Here is a 16876-nt window from a genome sequence, read left to right on the forward strand (position 1 = left end):
TAATACCCTGGAAAGGTGGGCTTTTAAAACCGACATTGTTTTTTTTTGGTTTTTTTTCTATACTGAATCGAGGCTCGTGAAAGAGCTGACAACCACGAGGGAAAGACAGTACAGGGGGACCACGAGGGAAAGACAAAGACAGCACATGGGGACCGTGAGGGAAAGACAGTACAGGGGGACCACGAGGGAAAGACAGTACAGGGGGACCACGAGGGAAAGACAAAGACAGCACATGGGGACCGCGAGGGAAAGACAGTACAGGGGGACCACGAGGGAAAGACAAAGACAGCACATGGGGGCCGCGAGGGAAAGACAAAGACAGCACATGGGGACCACAAGGGAAAGACAAAGACAGCACATGGGGACCGCGAGGGAAAGACAGTACAGGGGGACCACGAGGGAAAGACAAAGACAGCACATGGGGACCGCGAGGGAAAGACAAAGACAGCACATGGGGACCACGAGGGAAAGACAAAGACAGCACATGGGGACCGCGAGGGAAAGACAAAGACAGCACATGGGGACCGCGAGGGAAAGACAAAGAACATTACATTTTGTTCCAAGTAAATCGATTATTACCTTTTCAACAGTACCATTTTTATTGGTCTACGATAGAAGGAACCCTTTAGTTAGAGTAAAACGTGATGGTCGCACGGATGGATGGACAGACAGACACACACTTCTCCTTTTAGTTGTAGAAGATTTGCAGGGGATGAATTATAAATCACAACAGGTAGTATTAACACTGTGCAAGAATTTAGTGATGCCTCATCTATAATATTCTGTGTCCCTTCAGTATCTCAGGATGGACATAGCTGCTACAGAAAAGGATTCAGCACAGAGTGACTAGATTAATTCCGAGGTGCACTAGACTGAGTTACAATTCCAAGGTTTTTTTGTCCCTGGTGCTCGAACGTCATATGATGATGTCCGCACGCACTCCAATCAAAGAGTCCCATCACATCGCTCCATGGCCACCACCAATCATCACCTCTCGGGGTGGGGCCTCACGGCCCTAGTGATGACTCGTCTGGTGGTGTCAGTGGTAGTGTTCGAATGTTTGAATCCGGTCAGCGGTTACGTTATATAATTTAGGTGCGGAATGCATGGCTGGTGCTGCATGTGTCATAAGGAACAAAGGGAAAACTACAGAGGCAATTTACATACAGGGAATTATTCCTTATACCATAACTAATTAGCATAGCTCCACCCCTGTCATGGAGACAAATATACAACCTTACGTGACATCCGGCCTGACTTAAGTAGATGAAGGTGGCTACACGACATACAGAGCACACTACCCTGTACAATCCTACCTGGCCTAAGGTATTCCATTGCCTACCCCCCATAAACGTAACAGTATTAAGGAAGGTGTCTTTCACTTCGAGAGTAGTTAATTCAGAGAGTAGCTAATTTTCATCCTCATTATGCTTGAAGGGAAGTGATTTTATCAATTAACAAGAACGTCACTTGGGAGTGCGCACACCTCAGCCAGGCTCAACAGTTTATGTTTTGTACCCTACTGATAGGTCGGATCTGGATTCGGACCTTAATTAAAATCGAATCGCTTGTTCTTGTCGCCTAAACAACTCATCCACTACGTTTTGTCATAATCCGTCCATAACTTTTTAAAATATCATGTTATATAATTATTGTTTTTGGTCGTATCACTCAATGGTGAAGAATCACTTAAAAACTTTTTTTAAAATTCACGTGTGCAGATCCGTATTAGAATCTTCACCAAAATCAAATCTTTTCTTCCCCGTTACAAACTCAACCTGCCCACCAAGTTTTGTCATCCGTCCATAACTGTATGAGACATTGTGCTATATAATCGGACTTATCCGATAGCCCTATCACTTAATGGTGAAGAATCACTTCAAACAATTATCTGATCCGGATTTGAATCTTCATCAAAAATGAATCAGTTCTTCCTTGTCACACACCAGACCTATCCACCAAGTTTCGTCTGAATTCATCCAAAACTTTGAGACATCATGCTATGTATCTTTTCTGGCCCCATTTCTCAATGGTGACAAATCACATTAAAAATTCTAGTATCCAGATCTGGATTTGGATCTTCCCCAAGATGTAATTATTTCATCCTTGTCATATACCAAACCTCTCCCCTAAAATTGTCCTAATCCATCCACAACCTTTTGAGATATTCCTTTTTCTTCTTCTTCTTCTTTAATGGCCACTATTATCCTACCTTGTGGGGTTGACTGGGAGGAAGCTTGGCCCAAGTATTCAGGAACTGGCTGGCCAAGCCTGAGATTCACCTAGTTAAGGCAGGAAGTTAGAATTTCGCCATTATGCCGGCGACACTCGCCTACCCTTTGCGAAGGACACCATGGGATCTTTAACGTCCACCAACACATGCTGGCAGACGGGACTCCCAGTTTAACGTCCATCCGAGGGACGGCACACACATTCATGAATCACCATGCCTGTGGAACTCTGAACTGACAGTTTATAGCTGGGTCGGGATTCAAATGTAAGCGGGACAGCTTAGAGGCGAGTGTGTGTACGTCCAGGCCAGCCTGTCAGAACTTTTTGAGATATTTTGTTCACAAAGAGACAAACAAACAGACAGACAGGGGTGAAAACTTAGCGGAAGTAATCAAAGCTAAGATAGACCTGCTTACTTCCACTTTTGGAAAAAGCAACTTAAACCCCTAAAGTAAGGAGAGCTGAGTAAATATCATGTATATAATAATTAACATTTTCACACTATTATGTTGTTCTTTAACTCACCTGTGCCTGCACACTTGCTCCATTTTTCACTTGCTGGTTCTATCACCTTTTGCTCATGATCTTTTGCTAAGACAAGCAGAGCATGTGGACTTGTCCTCGCTTTGTGCAAACTTCTCAGAGCAGAGCTGTGTGATACAGCCCACAGCCATTGACCATTCATCCACAACAACCTTTGACCATGGTGGATGGAGCCCTCCCTCTCAGCCACACCTCCAGGAAACACTCGATGAACCTTGGCAAGGCACATTGGACAGGGAAGTTGTAATGCTCGATAAACAACTGTTAACTATTGTTAATGCATTAACACCATACAGGAATTGTGGCGTGCGCAAATAGTTCTGGTGTTGTCGGGTCTTGCTAAATTAAAACCTCATTGCCGTAGATGCCAGCAGGAGATAGGTAACCAGCAGAGGAGAGATTGAAAAGCTTGTAACTCACTGTAACATAAGGCATTTCCATGTCTGAACCACCAGTAATGCTGAACCCGAGGTCCATTCCCTCCTCCTTCTTCAGCACTACAAAGCATGATTCCCAGAAAGCCTGGAAGTGAAACATCAAATGAACAATCCTCAGTGAAGTTACCTCAATATATATTAAGCATTTTAATTCGCTTATGAAAAGAAGATGTTCAAGCTTTCACCAAACTATGGCAGGACTACAACAAAAGATTTACGGCCTGAACAATGCTCAGCAGCAAGAAAACTGGTGTAGAGGTCCATAAATATCAGGCTTCCTCATCATTACCTCGTGCACTTGAAGCTGCTCCAAAAGACTCGTTAGGTCACATTCTGGCAGAAGGTTTGCCAACCGTGCTCGGGGTCCCTTTCCCGCAGCGTATGAAGAGAGCTCCTCCAAACTGAAAGGACATGCAGAGTCAAATGAAAATAATAGGGTCCAATAGGGGTTAATAATAGGGGAAAAACAAAACGTGAAAAATAATTATACAAACTTAAGTAAACTCAAGTTAAAACTTAAGTATTACAAAATACAAAAACATCGCTTTGTCAAGTCGTTATAGTACTGTCATGTGACCAGCGTGAGGTACGGGAGTTAAGCCCACATGTTATATATAGGATGGCAAAAAAGGGGCTTAATGAAACCAAGTCCCTGAAGCAGAAATCATATCCAATCACAGACCATGAAGCAGCCCCAATGGCCAATTCATTAGTTACATGGTAAACTCGAACGACACTCAGTAGAGAGCATACCTCCACCTGGTTGGCCATATCACTCAATGGTGAAGAATCACTTAAACAATTCTACGAGCCGGATCCGGATCTTCACCAAAATTGAATCGAGTCTTCCTTGTCAGACACCCGACCTGTGCAACAAGTTTCTGCATCCGGACATCAACCAAAATCGAATCGGCTTGTTGGTCTCATCGACCCAACTCATCCACCAAGTTTTCTCACAATCCTTCCACAACTTTTTGAAGTAGCATGCTGTAGGCCAATATCGTTTTCGGCCCCATCGCTCAATGGTGAATGAATCAGTAAAAATTCTGGTATCTGGATCCACATCTTCACGAAAATCGAATCAATGCGTCGTCACGCACGCAAATGGCAAAATGCTCATCGACCCTTCCTGTTCAGGCTGGAGTTCCCCAAGGCAGTGTTCTGGGCCCTGTGCTTTTTCTGGTCTTTATCAATGATCTCTCCGACTCTCTGGAAAATCCTCTCTATCTCTTTGCTGATGACTCCACTCTCTGCCGCTCCATTCCTCTTCCTTCAGATCGGCAGTCTGCTGCCTCCTCACTCTCTGAAGACCTGGACAAAATCACAGACTGGTCAAACAAATGGAACATGTCTTTCAATCCTGATAAATCTCACACACTTACGATGTCTCTCCGAAAAGATCGACTGGACAACCCTCCCATCCACTTTCTGAACAATCCTCTCCAAGAAGTTCTGTCACTCAAGCTTTTGGGTCTCACGATCTGCCATGATCTTTCTTGGGAAAACCACATTTCCAAGCTGGCCTCCAAAGCCAGTCACCCCCTGGGCATCCTCCGTCATGCGAAGTCCTTCCTCGGCACACCTGAGCTCCTCACCACATACAAGGCTTTCATCCGCAGCTCAATGGAGTACTGTTCTCCCCTATGGGCCGGTGCTCCTGCCTCACACCTAGCTCGGCTTCACGCTGTTGAAACCAAAGCTTTCAGAATCATTGGAATCTCCCGTGATGAAGCTATCTCCGAGGGCCTTTCACTCACTCACCGCAGGCAGGTAGGTGGTCTTTCTGTCTTCTACCGACTCCTCTCCGGCCTTGCTCACCCAGCTCTCTCTGTGCTCTGTCCCCCAAATATTCCTACAGGTCGCACAAGATCTGCCAGCAACCCTCTGATGGTTAAACTGCCGAAATCTCGGCTCTCCGCTCACCTTCACTCTTTCATTCCTCTTTTCTCCCGCCTCTGGAACAAACTCCCACACTCCCTACAATCCCACTCCTCCCTCCAGGTCTTTAAAACAGCTGTTCACCACCATCTCTTATCTTTCCCCATCCAAAACCTTGATCTTTTCTACCCCCACTAATTCACCCCAGATCCACCTTGTTTGAAATTCCAACTCTTTCCTGGAAGTCCTGGCAATGTCCATATGTTTTATACCTCTCCCACCCCCTCCCCCCTTCCCATGCCTCCCCCCCCCCCCCAAAAGCCCTCTCCCTCCCACAGATCTCTCGATGTCCCTGCTCTCAGATGTTGTGTTTGTGTTCCTCCCCCTCTCGCCCCATCTTGTCTACCGCTCCCCATGTTATACGTTTTATGTGTCAGTTTGTCTTTCTGTGTGATTAATGTTAGCTCTTTCACGAGCCTCGATCTTGTATACAAAAAAAAACAAAAAAAAAAACTGTCCACCAAATTTCGTCCGAATCCATCCATAACCGTTTGAGATATCCTGCTGACAGACAGAAAAACAGACAAACAAACAAACACCTTGGGTGTCGGAGGCAACAGGGCAAACTACAAAGTCAGCAAAGTCTAAAATAAATCCTCAATAAACAACTGACACACAAAATAGGCCATAATTCAATCTAGGTATCAAACATTGTATATCGAATTCATAGCAAGATTACAAGCGTCCTCGTCGCTGAAGAGGACGCAGGCGTCACATGCTCGCCGCTTCTTCGACCGGGCCACTGTCTGTGGCTTGCTTTTTTGGTGGTCGTGCGGATTTTTTGGCCATTGAGTCTGCCCTCCGCATAGTCCCGGCTCTGCTCCCTGCTTCGCCTACCCGGCTGCTTCGCCTGCTCGCTGTTTCCTCGGGCACGCTCTCGTGGGTTGTGTCCTTCGCAGCGGTGTGGCGGCGGTTTTCCCACCGTGATCTTGATTTGTAGCGGCGGCGGTTGATTGCCGCTGCATTTCCCGCTTTGCCGTGATCAACCTTGGCCTCGTGATCGTCTCTTTGCTCCTGTCTGCCCTCTGCTTGGTCCCGACTCTGCTCCTGGCTTCACCTACCTGGCTCCTTCGTCTCCTTCGTTGCCTTGGGCCTGCTCCCGTGGGTTGGGACCATTGTTTCACCTCCTCAACCTTGGCCCCGTCTCGTCTCTCCGCTCCTGCCTGGCATGGCTCTGTGGTACTCCGCCGCAAGGCTCCTTCTGCTCAATACCCGCTCCACCCCATCATGCATCTCTGCCATCAAATCAAATGGACTCCTCCAACGACCCAGGTACATTCACCGTGGCTCCGGTCGTAAGTTTGTATATGTACAATCAGGTCACTCCATCCCCGTCCTCTGGTCGGCTCAGCGCACTCCCACTCTTCGTCCCAGCGCACCTCGTCACGGCAACGCACAAAATCGCACCTCCTGCCTACGAACCCTGGCTAAATCACCTGAATTCATCCCTGCTGTTCAAAACAACATCAAGCTCACCCTGTTCAACACCCGGTCCCTCAACAACAAATGCCTCATCCTGAACGAATACATCCTGGATAACAAACTGGACTTTCTCTGTCTCACCAAAACCTGGCAACAACCTCTGGACTACTACACACTCAACCTCACCACACCCAATGGATATTCCTACATCAATAAACCACGCTCGGAGGGCCGAGGTGGTGGAATTGCCGTTATCCACCGTCAAGACATCAGGACCAGCCTCATCCCCATCGCCTCATCCTTTGAACACCTGACTTTTAAACTCTCTGGTCGCACGCAGTCAGTCATGGCTGTCGTCTACCGCCCTCCCAAACCACACCCATTATTCCTGTCTGACTTCTCCTACTTTCTGACCCAGCTATGTTCCCTCTCCCCCTCAATGATTTCAATATCCACATGGACTCCACTGACTCCACAATAACCACTGACTTCACTGATTTACTCACCTGCTTTAACCTCACTCAACATGTCAACTTTCCTACGCATATCCGTGGTCACATCTTGGACCTTGTCTGCTCACCTACCTACAAGGACCACCTACAACACCACAAAGATGCCCTCTCCCACGCCCGCTCCGCCTACTACTCTCAAATTATCCACTCTGGCTCCGGAAACCCAAAAGCACTCTTCTCGACAATAAACAAACTCCTCCGCCCCCTGGACACCACCACCCAGTCATTCACAGTAGACAACTGCATCTCCTTCCTTTCTTTCTTCCAACGCAAAATTGACAACATCTACAACAGCTTGACCACCGCCGCACCCGCTCCCCCTCCAACCACCCGCCCCCCCTTATCGTGCCTTCTCCTGTCTCAATTCTCCCCGGTCTCCCCTACTGACCTCTCTGAACTCCTCATAGGAATGAAAACTGCCACCTGCACTCTTGACCCCATCCCCTCCAGCTTTGTCAAGGCCTCCCTCCCTGCTCTCTCTCCACTTATCATTGCAACAATAAACTCCTCCCTGCTCTCTCTCCACTTATCATTGCAACAATAAACTCCTCCCTGTCTACAGGCATCGTCCCACCATTCCTCAAAATTGCTGCTGTTACCCCCATTCTGAAAAAACCTGGACTCAACCCTGACACCCTAAATAACTTCAGACCCATCTCCAACCTACCCTTTCTGTCAAAAGTTTTGGAATGCGCTGTAGCCGCTCAACTCAAACATCACCTCTCTGCCAATAACCTGTATGAAACATTCCAATCCGGATTCCGCTCCAACCACAGTACTGAAACTGCTCTCCTCAAAATCACCAACGACCTTCTCCTCTCCTCTGACGCTGGCAACCTCAACATTCTCGTCCTCCTCGACCTCAGCGCTGCCTTTGACACCATCGATCACACCATCCTCCTCACCCGACTTGAATCCACCTTTAACGTTACCGGCACTGCCCTCTCTTGGATTAAATCATACCTCTCTGACAGACGCCAGTTCATCTCCATCAATAACTGCAAATCCCCCACTGCTCTCCTCCCCCAAGGTGTCCCCCAAGGTTCAGTTCTTGGCCCCCTCCTCTTCATCCTTTACCTGTCCCCCCTTGGTCACTTAATCCGCCGTCATGGTCTCCAATTCCACTGCTTCGCCGATGACATCCAGCTTTTCATCTCCACCAAGTCAGTGTCCGCCGACACCCACTCTATCCTGACAAACTGCATCTCTGAAATAAAATCCTGGCTTCAAATCAACTTCCTTAAACTTAACTGTGATAAATCTGAAATAATCATCATTGGCCCAAAAACGCTCACAAAATCCACCCATAACTTTGCCCTCAACATCGACGGTATCCCAGTATCCACCTCCCCTCTCATCCGGAATCTTGGCGTCATCTTTGACCAAACCCTCTCCTTCGACAAATACACTAAACAGATCACAAAGACAGCCTTCTTTCACCTGAAAAACATCGCCCGTCTCCGCTCATCCCTCTCCTCCACGGCTGCAGAAACCCTCATCCAAGCCTTCATCACCTCCCGTCTGCAATAGCCTCCTCTATGGTTCACCCTCAGCAATCACCAATAAACTCCAATACATTCAGAACTCCGCTGCCCGTCTACTCACCCATTCCCGGACCCGTGACCACATCACCCCCATCCTTTACAAGCTTCACTGGCTCCCCATCTCCCAGAGAATCCAGTACAAAATCCTCCTCTTGACCTACAAAGCCCTCCATAACCTGGCCCCATCCTACCTGGCTGACCTCCTCTCCAGACACACTCCCACCCGCAACCTCCTCTCTGCTGGTACCAACCTCCTGACCCCCCCCATCCGGACCAAATTCAGATCCTGGGGGGACAGGGCCTTCTCCATCGCTGCTCCCACCCTCTGGAACTCACTATCTCACACCATCAGAGACTCCTCCTCACTCACCACATTCAAAACATCACTAAAGACCCACCTGTTCAGCACTGCATTCAACATTCAACCCACAGCATTTAACCCCTGACTATCACTTCTCCTTCTCCCTCCTTTTGCTTTAAATATTTCCCTATTGATTCTTGTCTTTTTGCAATTGTTGTTTTCATGTTTTGTTATGCATTATGTTTTGCACTCTGTCAAAGCGCCTTTGGGCTTCATGAAAAGCGCTATACAAAATAAATGAATTATTATTATTACAAGTAATGCGTGCAATAGCTGACTGTCATTTCCTACATGGTCACATTGCCACTTTCTGTTCGCCCGTCATTGGCCATTAATGTCACCTTGGTTGAGCCTGCAGATTACCGGTGTCAAACCCAATAAACATTGTGGAATGGTACTTGAGGCTTCATTTGTGCAAGATGGTGCTCCACCGGAAGTGCACCAGTTAGATTAATGCTCAAATAACTGCTCACATACATCCGTATTATACTAGATATTGCTAGTTGTGATTGAAGGAGCAGAACCCCATTTATAATGGTGTGGCCTTATCCAAGCATCCCTAAAATTCCACGCTTCAACACGTGGCTGGAAATTGGATGTCAATGGGATATAAAATGTTTACTGCATGCCAGGGTAGACGTATCGGCTTCAGCAAGGTTGTGGACTACAAACCAAATGCCTGCACCTGAAAGCCAGAAGGATATTTTTAACTTGTAATATCTTGTTTACCCTGGTTGCAATATCCTCATAAATGGTGGAATGGGTGCCAAAATAGGATGGACGTGTGGAAAGCGCCCTCTATTGGTCACAACTCATGCAGAAACTGCTGATAAATCCTCAATAAACTGATTAAATCAATGATAAACTGATAAAATGATAAAAATAAAAATTTAAGCTGATAAAATCCTCATCTGGCCCACAGTAGCTCCTCCTTCCATCCTCCTCCACCCCCCCCCCCCCCCTCTTTGACTTCCTGCCATTTCTTTGTGTTTTTACCTGTACCGTTTTCCTTTTCAGGGTTTGGTGGTGTTATCGTGGTATTTGTTCCCTGGGATTTCTAGCTCCGTAGCGCAACTATGCCTTTGACAGTGGAGCAGAAGACAAAAGTGGTGGCTCTGTGGTATGAACAGTGGCATCGACAACCACAACATTTTCTGGGGGGCAGACCCACCTGAGTTCACTGAGAGGTACCTGAAAGGGCCTAAGGTCACATGCTTCTGTGCCTTCAATGCGAGATGGGAAATGCTAGGGCCTTACCGGTTTGAGAAAGACAACAGCAGGACGGTGACGATCGACGGTGAGCGCGACCGGGCCGTGCTCCAGAAGTTCCATAATGATCTAGCCCAAAAGGTCACCCCAAACCAGCTCAGCGTGACCTGGTTTATGCAGGATAATGCACCCCGACATACAGCTGGTGACACCATCACTTTCCTGCAGCAGCTCTTCAGAAACTGCCTCATTGCCCTGGGTACCGCTCATGACTGGGCACCCCATAGCCCAGAATTGAACCATCTGGACTACTGGTTCTGGGGGGCTGCCAAGGGCTTTGTCTACGTCACCTGCCCTGCCACACAGGATGATCTGAAGCAGGAGGTGTCCGACTACCTCCTGGCAGTGCCACACCTACAGGAAAGTTGGACAGAACTTTGGCGTCAGGATCAATGCCTGTCTGAACGGATCAATGCCGCGGAGGGGCACACATCGAGAACGTCAATTACAAGGATTTTGCATCGATGCCAATTTCAGACCTTGGGCTCTCGCTAACTCGAGCAGTGACTTACTGCAACTTACAGCAATCATCGATAGAAAATACCACGTCATAAGCTTTCAAGAAATGTTTGGTTCACATTCCTGAGGTTTCTGTTTCTTTGTAAATAAACATTTAAAGTTGTATCACTCTTTTTGAAAAAAAACAACCTGTATAGACGGAATGTTTTCCCATTGTAGAACAATAACACTTTTTATGATCAGTCCCCCCATTTTAGGTAATCATAAGTATTGGAACAAATGACTGACAGTTGTTTATTGTTGCTCAGGTATTTCTTGTTGCATCGATTGTTCAAATATAAAAGCTGTGAATATCTCGTCTTGGTTTTAGCTTTTGCTTTTTGAAATGGGAGTCTGTCTTGGGAGTCAATATACGTAAACCAACATGAAGACCAGGCAACTGTCAATGAAAGAAAAGCAAGCAATTTGGAAACTGAAAGAATAGAAGAATTAAATTAGACCCAGAGGACAAAAATCGGGCATACACAACAGGCATTTTAAGGTCATTTTCCCTGCTAGAGCGGGGGTTAGCCTTGCGGTCCCCATGAAAACCTTCTCCATTTTGCCCTATTTTCTGCATCTCTCCTTGTTAACCCCCTTGCCCGCATTTCTTCTTCGACCATCTTTAGCCAAGTCTTTCTCGGTCTTCCCCGTCCTCTAGTTCCTTCTACATTCATTTCCATCACTCTTCTCAACCAGTCACTTTCATCCTTCCTCAACACATGACCAAACCATCTCAACCTGTTCCTCTTCACAGCATCCATCACAGGCTCTATTCCCATCATCTTTCGCAATTCATCATTTGGCTTCCTCTCTCTCAACGATACTCCGCACATCCACTGAACCATTCGCATTTCCACCCTTTCCAGCCTTTGTTGCTGCTCTACGTTCATTATCCATGTCTCGCTCCCATAAATCATAACACTTCTCACACATGCAGCATACACCTTTCCCTTCAGCTTCAACGCCACTCCCCTCATCATCAGCACGCCACTCAGTTCCCGAAACTTCTTCCATGCACATCTCACTCTAGCAACCGTTGCCGAGTCTGATCCACCTTTTCCATTCAGCATGTCTCCGAGGTAGCAAAATGTTTTCACACCTTCCAGCTTCACGCCGTCTCCAACATCCAAAAGCAAAACAATTTGTATTGCAGCAAAACAGCAAAACAATAGCTCCAAGATCCAAAACAATTATCCAATAGCATAGCAAAAACAACAATTTGGAATATCTTCAAAACTAAAGAAACCAATAGTGTACGTAGCAATAAACAACAGCTAAGTTGTATAGATATTACCACATTATGTCTATACAGAATCAAGATAAACAACATTTTAGCATCACGTTTTTTTACTGCAACAATTACGATAGTATTCATCACGTACCTGACTGACCAGCTTTCTTCAACCACAACCTTCGATTTTCCACCACCTAATGCCTCGGTCTCAGCCTCAACTTCAAATACTGCACTCCATCTGCTACCTCTTCCATTTGGGTTCCTCATCTCAATTTCATGCCCTTTGCAAGAAGGCCGTAGCTTTCCCGGGCACTTGTCATGTCCGACAGATGGGGTGATGTCATCATTATTCTGATCACCTTTCACTTGCACCTCCACTGGCTCTTTTAACACATCGTTATCTTTTGCCACTACATGTATGTCCGTGGGGTCAGATACCAGACTGTGAAACCTGTTTTCTCTCAAAGCCTCAACCTGATTAAACATCAGAGGCTTCGAAAATTGAAAAGAAACATTGGGCTGGTTGAGGAATTTCTCAGTATGTCCAGCATCTGCCCAATACCCAACATCCATTGTTGAATTTGGCCACAGGTGCAACTGTGATTTTGCCTCAAAAGAATTCGTTAATGTAGACAATGACTCATGCGACTGGGGCCTCCAGGAAGGCCAACTTACACCTTGACGTTTTCTGTGGGTTTTCCTGGATTGGTCGCTGTCTTTGTGCCTTGGTAATGCTTCGAACGATTGAATCAGGGCTTGCACAGAAACCAAATTGGAATCGTCATAATCTGCTTTACTTTTGCTGTTTTTCACTTCAGCCAAAGTGACTCCAGAATCAGCTGGAAGCAAATCCGTTTGCTGCTTTGTTGAATTGTTGGCATCATGAATTATTGCTGGTGTTGCCAGTGGCTCACCATCAGCGAATGCCAACGGTGTTGAATGGTATTCTGCACAGCTCACATCTTCTTTCACACACTTGCTCCAACAATTAACTTTTTCGTCATCAACATCCCTTTCCTCACAAGCAATCCCAATGGTGTTACCGCTTGTCCTACCTTTGACGACCTTGAAATTATTATGCTGACCACTTCCTTCCATCATCACCAGTTTCACCTCATCATTGACAATTTCCTTTGCAATTTTTTCAGAGAATTCACTGTCCTGCACCTCCGTTGGTTCTGCAGATATGAGAGGTGGCAATTGTGGTGACGTCTGCAAACTACCGAAGACCAAAGGAGAAATAAACCATTGATCATCAGATGAAGCCAAAAGCTGGTCATTCTCTACATTGGAATTGTCCGATAGTGGAGGTGGACTTGGTGGGAGGCTTGGTGCTGCACTGGATGGAAGGCTCGGACCGCTTGAATGTGTATCCGAATCAGATGATATCTTTCTGCAAAACATAGTAAGCTTATTGTCATTAGCATCTTTCTGTAGTTCCTCCATAGCCGTGTCTTCACTTGTTGTTGTTTCAACATCTTTCCTTTCTCCTTTCTCTCCAATCTTCCAATTCTTACATTTTGAAGCACGAGTGCATTCCTCCTCATTGTCCCTCCAATTTTCTTTATTCATATTCTCCTTGTGCTTTGTATTCTCCCCCTTCCATGCCTCCATCTGGTTGCCTTTTTCATCTTCTAAATGCACTTTATTGTCATTCTGACGCTGTAGATTTTCCAAATAGTTCATATCATCATTTTCCCTCTCTGTTTGTTTCTCGCCGTCTACTACCACCGTCATCCCTAGACCAGAAAATATGTCCATTTCACATTCCATCAACCTTTCCTCTACACCAGACTGCTCCTTCACCCTGTTTTTGTTCTGCTCTTCAACATCAATGTTCACACTGATTAAATCATCACTCATTTTCATCTCCTGTCCTAGTGATCCCAGCACCTGTGCAGGCATAAGAGGTTGGCTAACTATAGTAGAGTGTGGTTTTGAATATGGCTGTGAAGGTTCTGGCCAAACAGGAGTAACTGGTTTGCTGGGCAAGGGATTTGTGGAAGATATGGAAATCAGGTCGGAAGACAACTTCAGCTGATGATCAAAGAAGTCGGAGGAAGAGGCACTTGGGCACTGAGAGAGATGAAGCAGGAAGCTGGTAGAATAACCTAGGGAAAGAAATAGACATGGTCGAAAAAAGGAAAAAGAGCTTAAAAACAAAGTTCATCATAATTTGCATCTACAGACTTGGCATTTAATATGGAATATATTTTTTTTCTTGACTTGGGTTTACTTTCTTCACTCAGAATATCAATCTGGTGAGTTTCTTTTACACTTTGGTGATTTATTTGTTAAAAGAACCATGTCACCGATTGTCTGTCGCAGCAAGAAGTCAACAACAGGATTATATCACAGGTGGCGTGACAAAATGTACGGACAGGTGCATTTGATGATTGGCTTCACAGTTGGGTATACAAGGGTTGTTGCGTTCTGTATTAGTGGAAAACAACTGCCGCACATCTCCAAAAGTTATTGCCACTTCCTCTGGAGATGGTCCGTCAACTCGACAATGCTGTTTGTCATGGAGTGGTGGCTTTACGAAATTACGGCATGAAACAGCGTGCCATTGCTCGGCAGTATGGCATCACTCAAGGTCAGGTGTCAAAGATCCTGAAACGAAATGCTCAGAGGGGTGTCCCTACTCCAATACCGAGGCCAGGACGTCCCCGCAGAACCACAAGGAGGGATGATCGCCAGCTGCACCGGTTAGTCCGCAATGGCCGTACCAAGTCAGCTAATCGGCTTAGGGCTGAGTGGCAGCAACTGACAAATGTGCCTGTATCCAGAAGGCTAGTCAACCAACGACTGGTTCAAGCAGGCTATCGTGCCAGGCGTCCCCTGAGAAAGCCACGCCTGACCAGACAACATCGCCAGCGCCGATTGCAGTGGGCCAGAGAGCACCGTCAATGGCAGCCAGGACACTGGAATCACGTGATCTTCAGTGACGAGTCTAGATTTCTGGTCTATCGTCAAGATGGCCGCGTCCGAGTGCGCAGACAAGTGCATGAAGCCTACAACAAAGATTGTATAGTGCCAAGAGTCCAAGCTGGAGGTGTTGGGGTGACCGTTTGGGCTGCTTTTCATGCAGGGGGCAAAACTGACCTGGTTGTTCTGAATGGAAACCTGAACCAGTTCAAGTACAGGGCCATTCTGGAAGAAACATTGCTTCCATTTGCTCGTGCAGCCTTTCGAGGAAACTTTGTCTTCCAAGATGACAATGCACGGCCTCATCGTGCTCGCATGATCCAACACTTTCTTGCTGACCGTGGTGTAGAGCATATGGAGTGGCCTGCCATGTCCCCGGATATGAATCCGATAGAGAACTTGTGGGCAGAATTAACGCGTCAAATCGACCACTTGGACCAGCAGCCGACCTCTGTGCGTGAATTGCAGCAGGCTATTGTCACTGCATGGCAAGCGATTCCTGTCCAAACCTTGGCAAATCTCGTGAACAGCATGCCTCAACGTGTACGTGCTCTCCTGAATGCTCGTGGGGGTTACACGAAGTACTGAACTGTAATTTTACTGTCTGTAATCCCAGTCGTAATTTAACTTTTGTTTTTGTTAAAAAAAAATTTGGCTAATGTGCAAAATAAAGAGATACTTCTGGAAAACGTACAGAAGTTTAACACAGTACTGTCCATGAATTGAGTTCGATATCAGTTGACATCACTTTCAAGGATCAATTTATTTGTTTCGAAATGTCAAATGTGGTTTTTGTTTCTTTTAAATGTCACATTAACAAAATCTAGAATAATTTCAACATAATTCCAATGAACTTTTGGTTCTAAGACATCTTGAAAAGTAAGTTCACCCCCACAAAAAAAATAATCCATATTAAATGCCAAGTCTGTAGTTCACTGGAAAGACTTTGAATGAATAAAATAACTCGAACGGCACTCTTCGACATCGACCCATATGCCTCCAACCACATTATTACATCATTATATATACTTGTACCAAGTTTGATTTAAATCCCTTCAGCTATTTTTAAGTGTCATATGTTTACCTGACATGACCTCGGACCTTTGATACCGAAATCGATTTAAGTTCATTTTTTGCATCATAATATACACTTATACAAAATTTGGTCAAAATCCCATCACTGAGTCACAAGTTAGTGCAGTGGCAGAATTTTTACTGAAAGGGACTTCTGACCCTTGACCCCATAATCTAATCAGTTTATCTTTACATCATTATACACACTTGTACCAAGTTTGACTTTGTTCCCTTCAACCGTTCTTAAGTTATCGTGAGTAACAAAAACCATTAGACTCTGACTTTTGACTTCTTGATGCTGAAATCTAATCAGTTCATCTTTGCATCATAATGTATACTTACAGTGCATTCAGAAAGTATTCAGACCCCTTCACTTTTTTCACATTTTGTTATGTTGCAGCTTTATGCTGAAATCGTTTAAATTCATTTTTTCCCTCATCAATCTACACTCAATACCCCCATAATGACAAAGAGAAAACAGGATTTTAGAAAGTTATGCAAATTTATTAAAAAGAAAAAACTGAAATATCACATTGACATAAGTATTCATACCCTTTGCTATGACACTTGAAATTTAGCTCAGGTGCCTCCCATTTATCTTGATCAACTTTGAGATGTTTCTACACCTTGATTGGAGTCCACCTGTGGTAAATTCAATTGATTGGACATGATTTGGAAAGGGACACACCTGTCTATATAAGGTCTCACAGCTGACAATGCATATCAGAGCAAAAACCAAGCCATGAGGTCGGAGAACTGCCTGGAGAGCTCAGAGACAGGATTGTGTTGAGGCACAGATTTGGGGAAGCCGACAAAAAAAAATCTCTGCTGCATTGAAGGTTCCCAAGAGCACAGTGGCCTCCATAATTCTTAAATGGAAG

General features: G+C 45.7%; 1 protein-coding gene across 1 annotated transcript in view; it reads right to left on the reverse strand.

The window, feature by feature from the left end:
• The window catches only part of LOC144891006 (uncharacterized), a 45212-nt gene that overhangs the window by 7894 nt on the left and 20442 nt on the right, over positions 1–16876 (reverse strand). Inside the window, exons 5-8 of the mRNA XM_078773008.1 lie at positions 12142–14104; positions 3502–3613; positions 3196–3297; positions 2758–2989 (exon numbers count right to left, since the gene is read on the reverse strand). Of these exons, the coding sequence (XP_078629134.1) occupies positions 2758–2989; positions 3196–3297; positions 3502–3613; positions 12142–14104 (2409 nt within the window). The remainder of the gene's footprint in view (positions 1–2757; positions 2990–3195; positions 3298–3501; positions 3614–12141; positions 14105–16876) is intronic.

This window comes from Myxine glutinosa, chromosome 2, assembly GCF_964187855.1.
Source record: "Myxine glutinosa chromosome 2, kmMyxGlut1.1, whole genome shotgun sequence".
Lineage (NCBI taxonomy): Eukaryota > Metazoa > Chordata > Myxini > Myxiniformes > Myxinidae > Myxine > Myxine glutinosa.